Source organism: Mirounga leonina, unplaced genomic scaffold (genome assembly GCF_011800145.1).
Source record: "Mirounga leonina isolate KUSES-001 unplaced genomic scaffold, KU_Mleo_1.0 Mir_176, whole genome shotgun sequence".
NCBI lineage: Eukaryota > Metazoa > Chordata > Mammalia > Carnivora > Phocidae > Mirounga > Mirounga leonina.
The window spans coordinates 44,848,869-44,866,892 of NW_023270454.1; the positions used below are offsets into that span (position 1 = coordinate 44,848,869).

The following is an 18,024-nucleotide window of genomic DNA, read 5'->3' on the forward strand; positions in this document are numbered from 1 at the left end:
CTATCTATCTATCTATCTATCTATCTATCTATCTATCTATCTATCTACTTTTAAAGATTTTTATTTTTAGGTAAGCTCTACACCCAATCTGGGGCTCATACTCACAACCCAGAGATCAAGAGTTGCATGCTCCACCAACTGAGCCAGCCAGGTGCCCCTGCAGGGGGCCTTTTTATGTAGCAGTATGAAAATGTTTATATTTTAGTTTCAGGGAGTTCTTTTATTTGAAATATGGGTAAACTTGAATTAGGATATAAGGCCTATAGCTGAGAATTTAACTCAACCTTGAAGAGAGCAAAGTAGAGAGAATTTCTGTCACTTTCTCCCTAAGGCCTACAGAACTTATATGAGACAATTTGTGAGTTAAAGAATTCATCCACCTGCCCAGGCCGCCCCCCCTTTTTTGAAAAGAGAAAGAAAAATCTGTATACTTAATGTAGATAAGATATATATAATTTCCACTTAACATATTTTAACATATAGAGCCTTCTAATTGCTCATGTTATGAGCCAGTAAGAAATTAGATAGAAGAATCTCCCAGGGTGGGGTGGGAGAGATTCTGTGTGATTCTTTCATAGTTTTAATAAAACAAAACCAAAGATACTTGTATAATCATGAGGCAGAAAAACTTAAAGATTAAGAGCATAGATAGACTCTGGAGCCAGACTGCTTATGTTGAAACTGTGACTCTGTCACTTGCTTGTTGCTTGACCTTGGCTAAATTATTTGAATCTCCCCATGCCTCAAGTTTTCCCAAATATAAAATGGGGATGATAATACCAGTTTTGTAGGATTGTGTAGATTAAATAGATTAACACATATAATGAATTTAAAACAATGCCTGGCACAGAGCAAGTGCTGTATGAATGTTACCTATTATTTTCCCTTTATTGTTTGGAAAAAGAAGGAAAAATATTCTATTTATTTATTTTAAGATTTTATTTATTTTCACAGAGAGAGAGAGAGAGAGAGCAGGAACACAAGCAGGGGGAGCGGCAGACAGAGGGAGAGGCAGGTTCCCCGCTGAGCAGGGAGCCTGATGTGGGGCTCTATCCCAGGACCCTGGGATCATGACCTGAGCCAAAGGCAGACGCTTAACGGCTGAGACACCCAGGCACCCCCTAGAAGGAAAAATATTCTAAACTAAGCTAGTTATTGACTTTCCTCTAGGATAAATTCACTTAATGGATTCATATCCTATCAAATCAGAATATTAAAAAAGATTCTTATATAAGGCAGTTTTGCTTCCTTTTTAAATCATGAAAGTGAGGAAGTTGGCTAAGGTTTTAGAAATAAATACACTAAAATCTTTAGGATGGCAGTTGCTGGACTAGCAATTTATCCCTCAAAAAAGAAAAATTCCCTCAATTTGCTTTCTGGAATAGAACTGAACTAGATTTTAGGCTTTCTTAATGACTGGGAATCTGCCATATATCCCAATCACCTCTAGCCCTAGCCTCCTGTAAAGGAGTTGCTTAACCACCATAAGCCAGTTGAAACAAGTCTTCTAAGCTTTTTATGTATTTCTTTTTGGATAAACAAGAGGCTATTGTGACCAGACTTTAGACTTTTCAAACATCGGAGCAATAGTCAGGGCATAAGCCTTGACTTTGATTGTTACTTTTTCCCTAACTAAACCTCTTAGTACTAAGTCCTTTTGTCTGGTTCTCAACTGATTTGGAAGTTTGCTTATTTGCAGAATATACATGGCTAAACATATTTATTCCCATAATTTAGTATTTCTTTTTTTTTTTTTTTTAAAGATTTTATTTATTTATTTGACAGAGAGAGACACAGCGAGAGAGGGAACACAAGCAGGGGGAGTGGGAGAGGGAGAAGCAGGCTCCCCGCAGAGCAGGGAGCCCGATGCGGAACTCGATCCCAGGACCCTGGGATCATGACCTGAGCTGAAGGCAGTCGCTTAACCAACTGAGCCACCCAGGCGCCCATAATTTAGTATTTCTTACAAATAGTTAATGAAGTCTGGGAATGAATAGTCACATAAATTTGGGGTTGTTGATAAATAATCAAAACTTTGTTGCTTATCTTCAGCCTCAAGATAGGTTGGATTCTATATATATTTTTTTAAAGATTTATTTTGTAGGGGGGTGGTAGAGGGGGAGGGAGAGAGAAACCCAAGCGGACTCGCGCTGAGCACAGAATCCAATGTAGGGCTGAATCTCAGGACCCTGAGATCATGACCAGAGCTGGGGGCTTAACCAACTGTGCCACCCAGGCACCCTGAGATAGGTTGGATTCTAAAATGTGCTTGATGTGGTTGCTTTCTCCATATACTTATTCTGACCCTTATTATTGCTGCCCTAGAATTTGACCATTATGTGAAATGGTAGCAGAAATTAGGAAGATAATATTAAAGAAGTGTCCAGTAGTGACTGTAGGCAGCCAAGTCAGGTTGATTTTGTCTTGTCTCTTTGCTCATCAGTACTTTAAATAACTGTAAAGTTTGATAATTCAAAGTATTTTTAAATTCCTTTTTTTGTTTTTTGTTTTTGTTTTTTTAAGAGAGAGCAAGTGCATGTATGCGCATGGTGAGTGTGGGGGTGGACAGAAGGGGAGAGGGAGAGAGAGAGAGAATCTTTTTTTAATTTTATTTTAAGATTATTTATTTATTTATTTGACAGAGAGACACAGCGAGAGAGGGAACACAAGCAGGGGGAGTGGGAGAGGGAGAAGCAGGCTTCCCGCGGAGCAGGGAGCCTGATGCAGGGCTTAATCCCAGGGCCCTGGGATCATGACCCGAGGGAAGGCAGACACTTAACGACTGAGCCACCCAGGTGCCTTGAGAGAATCTTAAGCAGGCTCCACGCCCAGCACAGAGCCTGATGCTGGGCTCAGTCTTACAACCCCAAAATCATGACCAGAGCCAAAATCAAGTTGGACGCTTAACCAACTGAGCCACCCACATGACCCCAGGGTATTTTTAGATGATACTTCTCTGTTAGATTTTAGTCATCATAAAATAGGTTGAACAAGTCAACACTGATGAGGTTACACCTGGGAACCTGGTCATTGTAGTTCTTGGAAAGCATCAAAATATTTTAAACAGGGATGCCTGGGTGGCTCAGTCGGTTAAGCATCTGCCTTTGGCTCAGGTCATGATCCCAGGGCCCTGGGATTGAGTCCCATATTGGGCTCCCTGCTCAGTGCAGAGCCTGCTTCTCCCTCTGCCTGCCACTCCCCCTGCTTGTGCTCTCTCTCTCTCTCTCTCTGACAAAATAAATAATAAATAAAACCTTAAAAAATATTTTAAACAATTTAGATGAAGTCACAGATTATCTAAATTCACCCTATCTATGGGTCATTCATACGTATTTCACATACGAATATATAAGATTAAGAACATGTATCTTAATTGGATAACAAGGTCAGGGCCATGAGTAAATGAGGATGTTAAGATATCGTTATCCATGGTGTGGGACTCTTGAAATGCAAAACTTTTTTTTATGGTTGGCAAGTTATTTCACTCAATTTTCCGATTCTTCTCTTCCATCTGTTTTTTCTTCTATAAAATGAGCTCTAAGATCTCTTCCAGTTTAAAGATTTTATTTATTTATTTGTGAGAGAGAATGAGAGACAGAGAGCACGAGAGGGAGGAGGGTCAGGGGGAGTAGCAGACTCCCCGCTGAGCAGGGAGCCCGATGCGGGACTCCAGGATCATGACCTGAGCCGAAGGCAGTCGCTTAACTGACTGAGCCACCCAAGCGCCCGATCTCTTCCAGTTTAAAATAATTTTCTTTTATCCTATGCAATTTCTGCAACTGCATTTATCCTATAAATTTCTCTTATCCTATAAATTTCTAGCCTCCAATTTTAAATATCTAGATCAGTTACCTTGGCCTAAAGTAGGTCCTATGACATGAACTCTTGCTGCAACAAAATTATTACCAGTCCTGACTTATGGGTCCAAATATTTCTAAACCGTATACTCCTTAGACTTAGTTCCCTCAAAATGATCTTATTCCCCATTTCATGGGAATCTTTTTTTTTTTTTTTAAGATTTTTTGTTCACTTATTTGGCAGAGAGACACAGCGAGAGAGGGAACACAAGCAGGGAGAGTGGGAGAGGGAGAAGCAGGCTTCCCGCGGAGCAGGGAGCCCGATGCGGGGCTCGATCCCAGGACCCTGGGATCACGACCCGTGCTGAAGGCAGACGCTTAACGACTGAGCCATCCAGGCGCCCCTCCAAGGAATCTGTTTTTAAAAAATTCAGTAACTTACTGTTTATCCTTTTATTTATTTAAAAGTTTTTTTTTTTTTTAAGATTTTATTTGTTTATTTGACAGAGAGATACACAGAGAGAGAGGGAACACAGGCAGGGGTGAGTGGGAGAGGGAGAAGCAGGCTTCCTGATGAGAAGGAAGCCCAATGCGGAGCTCGATCCCAGAACCCTGGGATCATGACCGGAGCCGAAGGCAGACGCTTAACGCCTGAACCACCAAGGCGCCCCTTAAAAGTTTTTTTAAGATTTTATTTTATCTAGAGAGAGAGAGAAAACGCGAATGGGGGAAGGGGCAGAGGAGAGGGAGAGAGAGAATCCCAAGGAGAATTCCGAGAGCATGGAGCCTAATGTGGGACTCGATCCCAGGACCTTGAGATCATGACCTGAGCTGAAATCAAGTCGGATGCTGAACCAACTGAGCCACCAGACGCCCCTTATTTATTTTTAAAAGTTTATTTATTTATTTTTAAGTAATCCATACACCCAACATGGGGCTCAAACTCACAACCCTGAAATCGAGTCGCATGGTCTTCTGACTGAGCCAACCAGGTGCCCCTGCTTTTTCTACCTTTAAAATGTTATACAAAAAAAAAAAAAAAAAAGTTGTGCTAATTTTTCTTTTAACAAATTATAAGAATGAACATCTCAATTTTGCATGAAGAACAGTTAGGTTTTAGGTATTATCATCTATCTGCTACTGCTTTATTCTTACATGAAGCTTTAGCAATATGATATAGTTCCAACATTCTATCAAAGAGATGATAATAAATTCAGTGACATTCAGTGCGCATAATGTGCCAGAGACTTTATGTAAGGAATGAGAAGAACTAAACACACCTACTTCCCAGAGTTGTTTTACTATCTTATTATGGATGAGGACATTGAAGTTTAAAGAGATAAATAATTGTCCAAGATTACATAGTCAGAGGTAAAGCCAAAATTCAACAAATATTTGCTGAGCACCTACTGTGTTCTGGGGATGCAGTAGCCAACAGGCTCTTAACTGTTAAATCATACTAGCTCTTAAATATAAAGCATACTGTCAAAATAGTCTTCATGTAATAAGGGGGATGATTATACCTATTTCATAGGGCCTAAGGATGAATAGGCAATGCATAAAATTGTGTGGTTCAATAATTAGAAAAATACATGGTGAGACTGTTATTATTGAGACTCTTACATTATTTATTATTATGTTTTAGAAGATTTTATTTATTTATTTGACAGAGAGAAAGACAGCGAGAGAGGGAACACAAGCAGGGGGAGCGGGAGAGGGAGAAGCAGGCTTCCTGCTGAGCAGGACGCGGTCCCAGGACTCCAGGATCATGACCTGAGCCGAAGGCAGACACTTAACGACTGAGCAACCCGGGCGCCCGAGACTCTTATATTAGCATTATAAGCTATATATATAATTCCTGTCAGACTTGGAATTGAGTTCCATTTAAAAACTTTTAATTTTACCAGTAAAATGACTAATAATAATAAGGATTTGGGGGGAGAGAATTCACTGATTCTAAGGGCAGGAATCAGTTGTGAATTAAACTGTATATGGATGGGTGCCTGGGTAGCTCAGTTGGTCAAGCATCTGTCTTTGGCTCAGGTCATGATCCCAGGGCCCTGGGATCAAGTCCCGCGTGGAGTCCGGCATTGGGCTCCCTGCTCAGCGGGGAGTCTGCTTCTCCCCCTCTCCCTCCCCAACTTGTGCACTCATGCTCTCTCTCTCACAAAAATAAATGAAATCTTTAGGGGCGCCTGGGTGGCTCAGTTGGTTAAGCGACTGCCTTCAGCTCAGGTCATGATCCTGGAGTCCCAGGATCGAGTCCCGCATCGGGCTCCCTGCTCGGCGGGGAGTCTGCTTCTCCCTCTGGCCCTCCCCTCTCTCATGCTCTATCTCATTCTCTCTCTCAAATAAATAAATAAAATCTTTAAAAAAAAATGAAATCTTTAAATACAAAAAAACGAACAATATTAAAAAAAATTGCATATGGATTTAGATTACAAGCTACAGTTCTTAATATCATATTGTTAATATTGAACAAGTATGTCTCTTTAATAGATTAAATTCTAATTTTCAACACTCTTCTCCCCCTCTTTTAAAGTCGTTTATTGAAATTTAATTTACATATAGTGAAATTCATCTTTACATTTCCATGAGTTTGACAAATTCATAGCATTGTGCAATCATTACCACAGTCAAGATATAGAACATTTCTATCACCCCAAGGCACACCTGGGTGGTGCAGTCTGTTGAGCATCCGACTCTTGGTTTCTGCTCAGGTCCTGATCTCAGGGTCCTGGGATGGAGCCCTGAGTCGGGCCCTTTGCTCAGCGCAGAGTCCGCTTGAGATTCTCTCCCTCTCCTGCTCGTGTGCTCTCTCTCTCAAATAAAGAAATCTTTGAAAAAGTAAAAGAACATTTCTCTCACCCCAAAAAGTTTCCTTGTGCCCTTGGAGATCAGCTTCCCATTGATTTTTTGTTCTTACAGTTTTATCTTTCCTTGAATGTCATATGAATGGAATTGCCCTTATTCCTTCTGTTAAGTTGTTTAGATATGATTGCTGCAATAGCAAACAAGATAACTAACCCCTGTGCTGATACAGCTTTCTTACAAATTAGGAATTGCATTAAGAAGCAATTAGATGAGAAACAATATAGCCTGTTAAATTGTAAAAAAGAGATTTTGTTAAAGGATTAGTAAATATTTTCAGTTTACATGACATACTTAAAAAGAACCAGTTCAGGTTTTCACACATTAGATGGGAAACTAATAAAATCGATATGGTTTTGAATCCCCTTCCTTGGACCCCAGTTACACAAAATTAGATGAATCATAATCCTTGATTCATGACACATTTAAATACTTAGCCCAAGCTTGGCTGTTTATTTTTAATAATCTAATAAATACACATCATTCAACATGAGAACTAGAACCATATCAAGAATTCACTGTGCATTTACCAATGTGTATCTTAATATAGATTATATAAAAATCTTTAATAGAATTTTGATTATATATATATTAATTAGCAGGATTTCCTGCCCCCCCCCCTTTTTTTTGGAAGGAGGGGAATGAATTTTCCCAGTCTCTTGTCTTTCAGTTTTGTTTTTGGTTTCTGTTTTTATGCATTAAAAAAAAAATTGGTGTAGTCAAGTTCATTAATTGTTTTTTTGCTTTCCATGTCTTATCTAGTACTTTCTCCTTAACTGTGAGTTCGTGAAGATAATCTGTATTTTCTTCTAATTTTGCAAATTATTTTGTATATTTAGGTCTTTAGCATACCTGTAATTTGTTTTGTGGATGGTGTGAGATAATGATTTAATTTCTTATCTTGTATGGATAATTACTTGTCTCTGCATCATTTATTAAATTTTTTTTCACTGATTTTAACACTGCCTGTGTCATATATTGTTTCCAATATGCATGAGTCTTTTTCTGGTCTTTATATTCTGTTCTATTAGCATATTTGACTGTATATACACCATTCCTTATTTTACTTATTGCCTAACTATATAGACTAGGTAGCGTAATTCTTCAGGAGGTTTTTGGCCAACTTTTGCCCTTTACTCTTTTACATATTTTTTTTCTTCACTGCTGCTGTTAAGTTTTTTATAAAACCCTTTTGGGATTTTTGGCTGGAAATATATTGAATTTGTTAGATGAATTTGGTGACAATTGACATCTTTAAAATATTGAGCTTTTCTTTCCATGAGCATGTTTATCTCTATAAATACATGAGACTTTTTAAATTCCTTTCAATAAATTTTATGATTTCTCCATAGAGGTCTTTATATATTTTTTCTTAGATTGAATCTTAGGTATCTTATAAGAATTATTATTATTTTTTTTTGAGAGAGAGAATGGGGAGGGAAGGAGCTGAGAGAGAGAGAGAGAGAAAGAGAATCTTAAGCAGGCTCCACGCTCAGTGTGGGGCCTGACATGGGGCTGGATCTCATGACCCTGAGATCATGACCTGAGCTGAAATCAAGAGTTGATGCTTAACTGACTCAGCCACCCAGGTGCCTGCTGTCCTTTGTAAAGATTACATTTTCTGTTTGTTTTTGGTTTATCCTTCTTAAAAATACATTTTCTGTTTGTTACTGGTATATAGAAAAACAGTTGATTTTTATATATTGATCTACATCCACATACCTTGCAAACACTCTTACTCTGTTATCTGAAGATTCTTTTGGATTTTCTGTGTAGATAGTCATATCATCTATAAACAGTGATAGCTTTGTGTATGCCATGCTAATGAATTTTATTCCAAAGAGGAAAGGGAGTCATTGAAGGTTTTTTAAATTATTTTTATTATTTTTTAAAGATTTTATTTATTTGTCAGAGAGAGCACAAGCAGGCAGAGCAGGCAGAGGGAGAAGCAGGCTCCCCACTGAGCAGGGAGCCCGATGTGGGGCTCGACCCCAGGATCATGACCTGAGCCCAAGGCAGATGCTTAACTGATTGAGCCACCCAGGTGCCCCTTTATTTATAAAGTTTTATCAACTATCAGGTAGGTAGTTGTTGTATCTACCAGGATGATGTATTATCTATTGCTGCATAGCAAATTGCCTACAACACGTGTTGGTGGAGATGTGGAGAAATTAGAATCTTTATACAGTGCTGATGAGAATATAAAATGGTGTAGCTACTTTGGAAGAAGTTTTTCAAAATGTTAATGTAGAGTTACTGTATGTTCCAGCAAGTCCACGCCTGGGTATATCCCCAAGAGAGATGAAAGCATATGTCCACATAAAAATTTGTACATGAATTTTCATAGCAGCATTATTCACAATAGTGAAAAAGTAGACTACAGCCCAAATTTGCATCAACTGATGAATGGATAAATAAAATATGATGTCTCTATTCAATGGAATATTATTCAGCAATAAAAAGAAATGAAATGTAGTTGACCTTTGAATAACACAGGTTTGAACGGCGTAGGTCCACTTACATACGATTTTTTTCCAATAAATATAGTACTGTAAATGTATTTTCTCTTCCTTATGATTTTCTTTCTTTTTTTTTCCCAAAGATTTTTATTTATTTGACAGAGAGAGCACAAGCAGGGGGAGCTGCAGGCAGAGGGAGAGGGAGAAGCAGAGTCCCCCGCTGAGCAGGGAGCCCTACATGGGGCTCGATCCCAAGACCATGAGATCATGACCTGAGTCGAAGGCAGATGCTTAACCGACTGAGCCACCCCGGTGTCCCTTCCTTATGATTTTCTTAACATTTTATTTTCTCTAACTTATTCTGAGAATCCAGTATGAAATACATACAACATACAAAATATGTGTTAATTGACTGTTTATGTAATTGGTAAGGCTTTCAGTCAACAGTAGACTTTTAGTAGTCAAGTGAAAAGTTATATGCGGAATTTTTACTGCATGAGGGGGTTGACATCCCTAATCCCTGTGTTGCTCAACAGTCAACTATACTAATACGAGTTACACATAGATGAATATTGAAAACATTATACCAAGTGAAAGAAGCCAGTCACAAAAGTCCATATGTTATATGAATCTATTTATAGGAAATGGCCAGAACAAGCAAATCTCTAGAGATAGAAGGTAGGGTAATGGTTGCCAGGAACTAGGGGTTGGGAAAGTTTGGGGAGTGACTGCTAATGCACATGGGACTTTTTTTGGGGAGGTGGTGCTGGAGATTTCTAAAATTAGATTGTGTTGATGATTGTACTTAATACACTAAAAACCATTGAGTTACACTTTAAATGGGGGAACTGAATGATATGTCAGTTATATCAGTAAAGCTCTTTAAGGGGTGCATGGGTGGCTTAGTGGGTTAGGCATCAGACTCTTGATTTTGGCTCAGGTCATGATCTCAGGGTCGTGAGATCGAGATCCATGCTCAGCAGGGAGTCCGCTTGAGATTCTCTCCTTCTGCCCCCTTTCCCCCACTGTCTCTCTTTAAATTAAATAAAACATTTTTTTAAAAAAAGCTCTTTAGGGGCACCTGGGTGGTACATTCAGTTAAGCATCTGTCTTTGACTCAGGTCATGATCTCAGAGTCCTGGGGTTGAGCCCTGCATTGGGCTCCCTGCTCAGTGGGGAGCCTGCTTCTCCCTCTCCCTCTGCCACTCCCACTGCTTGTGTGCTCTCTTTCTCTCTGTCAAATAAATAAATTAAATCTTTTTTTTTTTAAAAAAAAGCTCTTTAGGGCACCTGGGTGGCTCAGTTGGTTAAATGTCTGCTTTCGCCTCCTGTCACCATCTCAGGGTCCTGGGATTGCCCTGCATCGGGCTTTTTGCTCAGCTGGGAGCCTGCTTCTCCCTCTCCCTCTGCTGCTCCCACTGCTTGTGCTTTTGCTCTCTCTCTGTCAAATAGATAAAATCTTAAAAAAATAAAAATAAAAAAAGCTCTTTAAAAAAAGGTCTGTATATAATTTACTTAGATATTGCCAAATTGTATGAGTTTGCATTCCCACCAGCAATGTATAAGTGCACAGCTTTAGCAACAGAATATAATGTCAGACATTTTAATTTTCACCAACCTGATAGATGAGAGAAATGGTTTCTTATTTAAAAATTTTTAAAAAAATATTTCCATTTCTCTGTGAGTGAATTTGAACATTTTTTCATATGTTTAAGGGCCATTTTTTATATCTGCTTTTGTGAATTGTATGTTTATTTGTTTTCTGTATTTTTCTCTTGGGTTTTTTTTTTGGTCCTTCCTTCCTCTATTTTAAGTGTTCTTTATATATTAGTGATATTAGCCCTTTGTAATATAGTATCCTATTTCTTTTTTTTTTTTTTAAAGATTTTATTTACTTATTCATGAGAGAGAGAGAGAGAGGCAGAGGGAGAAGCAGACTTCCCGCAGAGCGGGGAGCCCGATGCGGGACTCGATCCCAGGACTCCGGGATCATGACCTGAGCTGAAGGCAGACGCTTAACCATCTGAGCCACCCAGGTGCCCTAGTATCCTATTTCTAATATCATAGTTTGAGTTTTCCTTGTTTTTGTACTTTATATAAATAAAGTCATACACATAAACTGTTTTTGATGAGAGTGTGATTTGTACTCTAAGCAACTAAATTATAGTCTGATCAGAATTTACTTCTGAGTGATACTTAAGTTTTTATCATTTTGCACAGTTTTTTTTGTCAGTCCTGAGACTAGCATTTATTATTCAAAGTTGTTTCTCTTCTTACTGCTGTGCCAATTTCTATCCTGTCTTCTAGTCCCAGAGCAAATGATGGCTTCTTTCTGAAGGATGTTCCTTTTTTTAATATTCCCATTGTACTTTGTAGTTTCTTTAATGGCATTTACGTGATTGTAATTGCTTCTATGTTGTTTCTCCTTACTAGACTTTAAGCTGTTTGAAGGCTGAGTCCTGACTTCATTTTTGTGTTCCTGACATAGTTCTGTGTTTGGTATATAGTAAGTGCTCAATAAATATTATTGAAAGAACTGGTGTAGTAAGAGATAGGAAAGAGGTGATGTCATTGTAGGGAAAAATTTGTCCTTGAGGAACAGGTGGAATTTGAATAACCAAAGAAGAGGGCATTCCTGGTGAGAGAAGAGGACTAGCAAAAGGATAGCTATGGGGATGAGCATGGTACATGTAGTGAACAGTGAAGATACTTGTCTGATTGGAACATGTTTGTTTATTCTTGTATTCATCATATCTTTACTGTGTATCTGCTATATGAAAGGCACTGGTCTAGGTGATATAAAACACAGATTTTTAAAACTTGGTACTTTGGGAAAGTAGTTGGTGGTAAGATTAAGAAGGTAAAGAGCAGGATTTTAGAGGACACTGAAAGAAAGGCATAGGTGTTGGGCTTGAAGATTGATAAGAGGTGGCAAATGAAGGATCTGCTGGAAGCTGTTATTTCCCTAATGTTTTTATGAGGGAGGTACATGTGTGGATGGGAGAAGAGCGTCATAGAAAATGATATTAAGGGGCTCCTGGGTGGCTCAGTTGGTTAAGCATCTGCCTTCGATTCAGGTCATGATCCCAGGGGCCTGGGATCAAGTCCTGCATCGGGTTCCCTGCTCAGTGGGGAGCCTGCTTCTCCCTCTCCCTGCTACTCCCCCTGCTTGTGCTCTCTCTCTCTGTCAAATAAATAAACAAAATATTAAAAAAAAAAAGACCTTAGCTAGGTCAGAGGGTATGAGATTATAGAAGGGTCAAGAGTGAGGGAGTATGATGGTTTTTCAGGAACTCTGAACTTTAGGAACTTTACTTTTTAGATAACTTGTGTGGGTGTTGGGGTAGCTTACTGAGCTAAGCACAGTAGGAAAGGTAATACATTTTCCTAGCGGAGGAAAAAATGGGTTTAGTTTGGGACACATTGGACTTCTCTTCCCACACTTTTCCCTATCCCATGACTATTCCAGTGTGCTCTGACTGCTATCTTTGGATTCATTTTTGATTCTTTTTATTTCATATCCACATACATACTTCTATAAAATTTTGTCCATTTACTTTCAGAATATATCCAACAGTTTTTCACTCTTTTCAGAACCTACCACTCTGGTCTTAACCACTATCCTTTCTCACCTAATTAGTATAGTAACTTCCTAACTGATCTCCCTGTTTATGTCCTTGTCCCCTTGTCTGTTTTCAATCCAGCTTCTGAATGATTCTTAGAATAATCAAGTCATCCATCTCTCTGCATAGAACTCTCCTTTCCCTGGAGTAAAAGTCACAGACCTCAAAGAGGGCCTGCATGTCCCCCTCCCCTTACTCTCTCTCATTTTCTTCTATTCTTTCTTCCTTTTGCTCACTTCAGTCCAGCCATATTGGCCTTCTTGCTGATCCTTGAACTAGTCAGGCGTACTCCATCCTGAAGATACTGTATTTCCATTTCCTTTGAGTAGAGGGCTCTTCTCCCAGTCATTGACACAGCTCACTCCCTACTTTCAGGTCTTTACTCATATGTCACTTTTTTAGTGAATCCTTCTCTGATCACCTAATTTGAAATTATTGTTCTCATCCCTGCTGAATACTCTTTCCCTTTGATTCATTTGTCTCCTTAGCTTTTGTCACCATCTACATGTATGCTAAACATATTTTATTTTCACCTCTTCCCACTGGAATTTAAGATCCATAAGAGTGAGGATTTTTGCTTTATTCACTGCTATACTTCTAGCACTGAAAACTGTTAGCATATAATAGGTGCTCAATATTTGTTGAATGACTAAATTAATTAATGAAGTGCCTGAGATATCTTGGAATTGGTGCTTGCTATTTATTTATACCCTATTTAATTTCACAAAGAAGTAGAGGCAAGAAAGTGTCTAGTAGACAGGGGCGCCTGGGTGGCTCAGTTGGTTAGGTGTCTGCCTTCGGCTCAGGTCATGATCCCGGGGTCCTGGGATCAAGTCCTGCACCTAGCTCCCTGCTCAGCAGGGAAGCCTGCTTCTCCCTCTCCCTCTGCCCCTCCCCTCGTTCGTGTTCTCTCTTTCTCTCTCTCAAATAAATAAAACAAACCAGAGCCCAATAAAATGGTTTAGATTGGAAGAGAGATTTGCATGAAGCCATGGCAGTACATGAAATAGCTTTATAGAAAATGTAAAGAGTCAGAAGAGGATTAGGGATGGGATTCTGGAAACACCTCCATGTAAGGGTGACCAGGGAGTAGCACTGTTCTTTGGCTTTGCTAAGCAGGAACCCTGCTCTAGGCCTGGTACTTTAGAGGTCCTCCTCTGGCCTTTGCTGAGTTTTACCCCTCCTGATAGGATGAAGATGTGTGTGTATGTGGGGGGGGGGGGGGTGCACCAGGGAACTAGTTCATTTGGTACCCATTTCTACATTAAGTTCTGAGTATTTGAACCCCAGAATTCCCTGCCCATGTGGCCCTTCAAAAGCCTCTTCTCTGATTCTCTCCTCTCTTGACTGAACGCATGTATGCTTCTCTAGGCCTAAGGGATGACCAAGCAACTGCTGTTTGCAGGCATGTGGCCAGAATCTAGACATGTGGGATGGGATGTCTACATACATACATATGAGGCTCCTTATTGAATGGAGTGGAACTAAAGATGGGAAGAGAAAAAGGGGTAGGCTCCCAAAGAATTTGAGTGACTCCCATGCTCTCATAGAACTTGAGGGAGTGAGAATTCCAGATCAGAACTTAGCCTTTTAGGTTGTTATAAAAGTATATATGTCAAGATGGGAGGATTGAATAATAATTTAACAGCTTGTTAGCTTAATTTATAACTTTAAAATATTTAGACATGTGGAATGTAGGCTTCCATTTGTACTCTTGCTCCAAGCCCCTTGAAAATTAGGGGTTAGCCTACAGGAGGGAATTGAAAAAGAGTAGCTAGAGAGGGAAAAGATAAATTCAAGATAGAGTTTCAAAGGGAATGATCAGTAGTGTCAAATACCTCAGAAACATTAAGTCCTATGAAAACAGATGTATCCATTGGATTTGATTGACAATCAGAATTTAGTAAAAATTTCATTTGGTGGTGATAGATGCCAAACTTCCATAAAAGGAGGACTACCTGAGGAATTAGGAAGTGGAGACAGAAGATAGGAGATTTTTTCCCCTAGATCCATCTCTGAGAAGGGAAAAAAACTAGAACAGTAGCTGGAGGGGTTTTCAGGGTCATGGAGGAGGACTTTTCTATGTTTAAGATTAAAGGGTCTTGGGGCGCCTGGGTGGCTCAGTTGGTTAAGCGACTGTCTTCGGCTCAGGTCATGATCCTGGAGTCCCAGGATCGAGTCCCGCATCGGGCTCCCAGCTCAGCAGGGAGTCTGCTTCTCCCTCTGACCCTCCTCCCTCTCATGCTCTCTGTCTCTCATTCTCTCTCTCTCAAATAAATAAATAAAATCTTTAAAAAAAAAAAAGATGAAAGGGTCTTAAAAATGCTGATATGTTGAGGGAAAGGACCCAATGTTTAGTAAGAGAAGGTTGAGGAAAAGGAGGGAATAATTGATGGAGCAAGGCCTAACATCCAGTACATAGGTCATTAGATTTGCCTTTGAAGGGAGGAGGGCTATTTGAGAAGACTTGGGATGTTTGGATGTATATGGAAGCTAGGTTTGGAGGGTGAGAGAGCAGGAAAGTGACTTAATAGGCAATATGTCATTGATTTTGTTTTACAGTAGTTTTTTGGGTTAGTGTTTTTAAACCTGATTTTATATTCCTGGGCATCAGGGCTTATACCTGCAGCCACATGTTAAAATCCTGTTGGTTAATTGAACTGTAGCCCATAATATGAGGCATAGGCCATAGCATGTTGGATCTGTCTTTATTAAATAATTTGACAGTTTAGTGGTGTCTTAAAATTATAAGTTTGATAAAAACTTCTGATTCCTCAATAGCCTAGAAATAATTTCTTTATTATGTTCATTATATAATGTGTGTTATCAGGATTTGGAGATGGCTTTTTGTAAGAAGTGCGTATTGTCTGAATCACACCTATTTTGGGCAAAATATTTTTAAATAGAAGTATATTAATACTGTCTTCTTTCCCCCAAATCGTAGTTCCAAAGAACTGCTGGTTTATATTTTAGCTCTTGCCAAGTTGTGAAAATAGTGAAGGATGATTATACTACTTAACATTCAAATTGTAAGTAAACTTTATTTCTACTACTATTACCTATATGTTAAGAAAACTGAAATTGAAAATAGTCATTACCTTATATGATAATAGTGAGCTTTAGTGTGACATGGCCTGTGGATTTTTACTAGTTTTTGTTGTTAACTTACAAATACATCCTCTCCCATTGTCTTTGATAAGATGAAAAAGAATACTAATAGTCCTGAATGAATCTTAGGAGGTGTGAAATTTCTGCTTTTTTCCCCAGGTATTTCTTTTATTGTGTAAATTTACAGAAATTCTTTTTTTAATTTTCATATCTGTATAGTGCCAGTGGTCAAATTTAATATAGGACATAATATTAATGGAATGATTTATTAGAAATGTATATTCATTTCTCTTTAAATATGCTTAATTTTTCTGCATTATTTAATTTTTATATGAAAATCTATAAAAAATAAGTCTTTAATTCCTTTATGAAAAATATAACCTACATAAAATCAAATAAAATATAACTTTATTGGAATAATCTAATGCATAAATCTAGATGATGTATATATATATATCAACATTCATCTCTACTAGGGGAAAAAGGCTTGAATTATGTTTACTTGAAACCATTTGCTATACTGAATTTTTTTTTTAAAGATACATTATTTTATTTTATTTTATTTTTTTTAAGATTTTTTAATTTATTCATTTGAGACACAGAGATACAGGGAGAGAGAGAGCATGAGCAGGGAGAGAGGCAGAGGGAGAGGGAGAAGCAGGCTCCCCGCCGAGCCAGGAGCCCGATGTGGGGCTCGATCCCAGGACCCTGGAATCATGACCTGAGCTGAAGGCAGACGCTTAACCATCTGAGCCACCCAGGCGCCCCACATTTATTTTAGAGAGAGAGCGTGCACAAATGGTGGGGAGGGGCAGAGGGAGAGGAAGAGAGAATTTTAAGCAGACTGTTCGCTGAGAGCAGAGCCCCACACGGGGCTTGATCTCATGACTCTGAGATCATGACCCTGAGATCATGACCTGAGCCAAACACTGAGAGTCAGACGCTTAAACCACTGAGCCACCCAGGCGCTATTGCTATAATGAATTTTTAACCAATAGCAAAAAAACTATTGAGGAAAGAATGATACAGTAATATTAAAGGCGTTCCAAGTGATTTTACTACTTTATTTTTAAACTACTCTATTTGAAAGTATAAATATATAACTCAGATTAATCCATTTTATAGTCCTTATAGAGTATTCAAAATATGAACACAAAATGAGATTGCTACCATAATCAAAAGACAAGTCTAATTATATTATTCAGATAAAGAAACCAAAGGAGCCAAAGAAGAATGAAATATTTACAAACCAATAACTCTTTTAATTTGTTAAATAGGCAAATAATTTTAGAAGATGTCTTGATTTAGCATATTTTGTTATCAATGCATAAAAGATTTTTAAACTGATAAGAACAGATACTACACTTGATCTTAGCCAAAAGGCCGAGAAGCGATCAATGCATAAAAGATTTTTAAAATTTCTACCAAAATATTTCAGGGATAAAAGTATATCTTCATAACAAGACAAAGTTATAACACTTTATCCCTTAGAATGTAAATAGCATAAGGTCATCCGTGTGCAATAGCTTGGTTGCAATAAATTGTTTATGAACTTGACAGCTCTAAGAAGTAGAATGCTCATGACTGCCCTCTTTTGGCACTGGGCTTTGTAAGTCTAAGCTCCTTTTTCTTAGCTTACAAAAATGTAAAAGATTAGATTGTAAAATAGGTTGTGCTTTATATCCTTCCTGTATATTTTTAATAACTTTTCAAATTCTTCCTCTTTTTAGGCTCTCTGGTTAATCATCTTTAGAAGACTGGATTTCTGGATATCTCCTTCACTCCATGTCTATTGACTTTTAAAACATGATAATGCAAACCTGTAACACTGGCAGTCATCCATGAACCTTTAAATTACACTGCTTAATAGTGTTTGAAGCTTCCTCAGGGAATAACAATGACATCAGCAGTGGTTGACAGTGGAGGTTCTATTTTGGAGCTTTCCAGCAATGGAGTAGAAAATCAAGAGGTTAGGCATCCAATGTATTACATTTCTGTTTTGTTCATAGAAATCAATATATGAACTCATTTTGAAATTAATGGGAAACAGGTAATTTTTGAGTAGAAATGTACAATGCATGAAACTGTACATGTATATGCCATGTGCCCTCATATAATTTAGGTAGTAGAAGGTTGAGGTAGGTATTGCTAGGCTCACCTGAGTTG

General features: G+C 38.5%; 1 protein-coding gene and 1 pseudogene across 4 annotated transcripts in view; one reads left to right on the forward strand and one right to left on the reverse strand.

The window, feature by feature from the left end:
* Positions 1-18,024, forward strand: part of ELF2 (E74 like ETS transcription factor 2) — a 108,334-nt gene that overhangs the window by 16,425 nt on the left and 73,885 nt on the right. Inside the window, exons 1-3 of one of the 4 annotated variants that reach the window (XM_035023047.1) lie at positions 11,145-11,163; positions 15,695-15,779; positions 17,589-17,827. The exons of 1 other annotated variant lie outside the window; for it this stretch is intronic. In XM_035023047.1, the coding sequence (XP_034878938.1) occupies positions 17,756-17,827 (72 nt within the window). In that variant the 5' untranslated portion in view covers positions 11,145-11,163; positions 15,695-15,779; positions 17,589-17,755. Of the gene's footprint in view, positions 1-11,144; positions 11,164-15,018; positions 15,780-17,588; positions 17,828-18,024 lie in introns of those variants that run through there. 2 more of the 4 variants (XM_035023046.1, XM_035023048.1) reach the window with 2 other exon arrangements.
* On the reverse strand, positions 17,148-17,253 carry LOC118022586 (annotated as a pseudogene).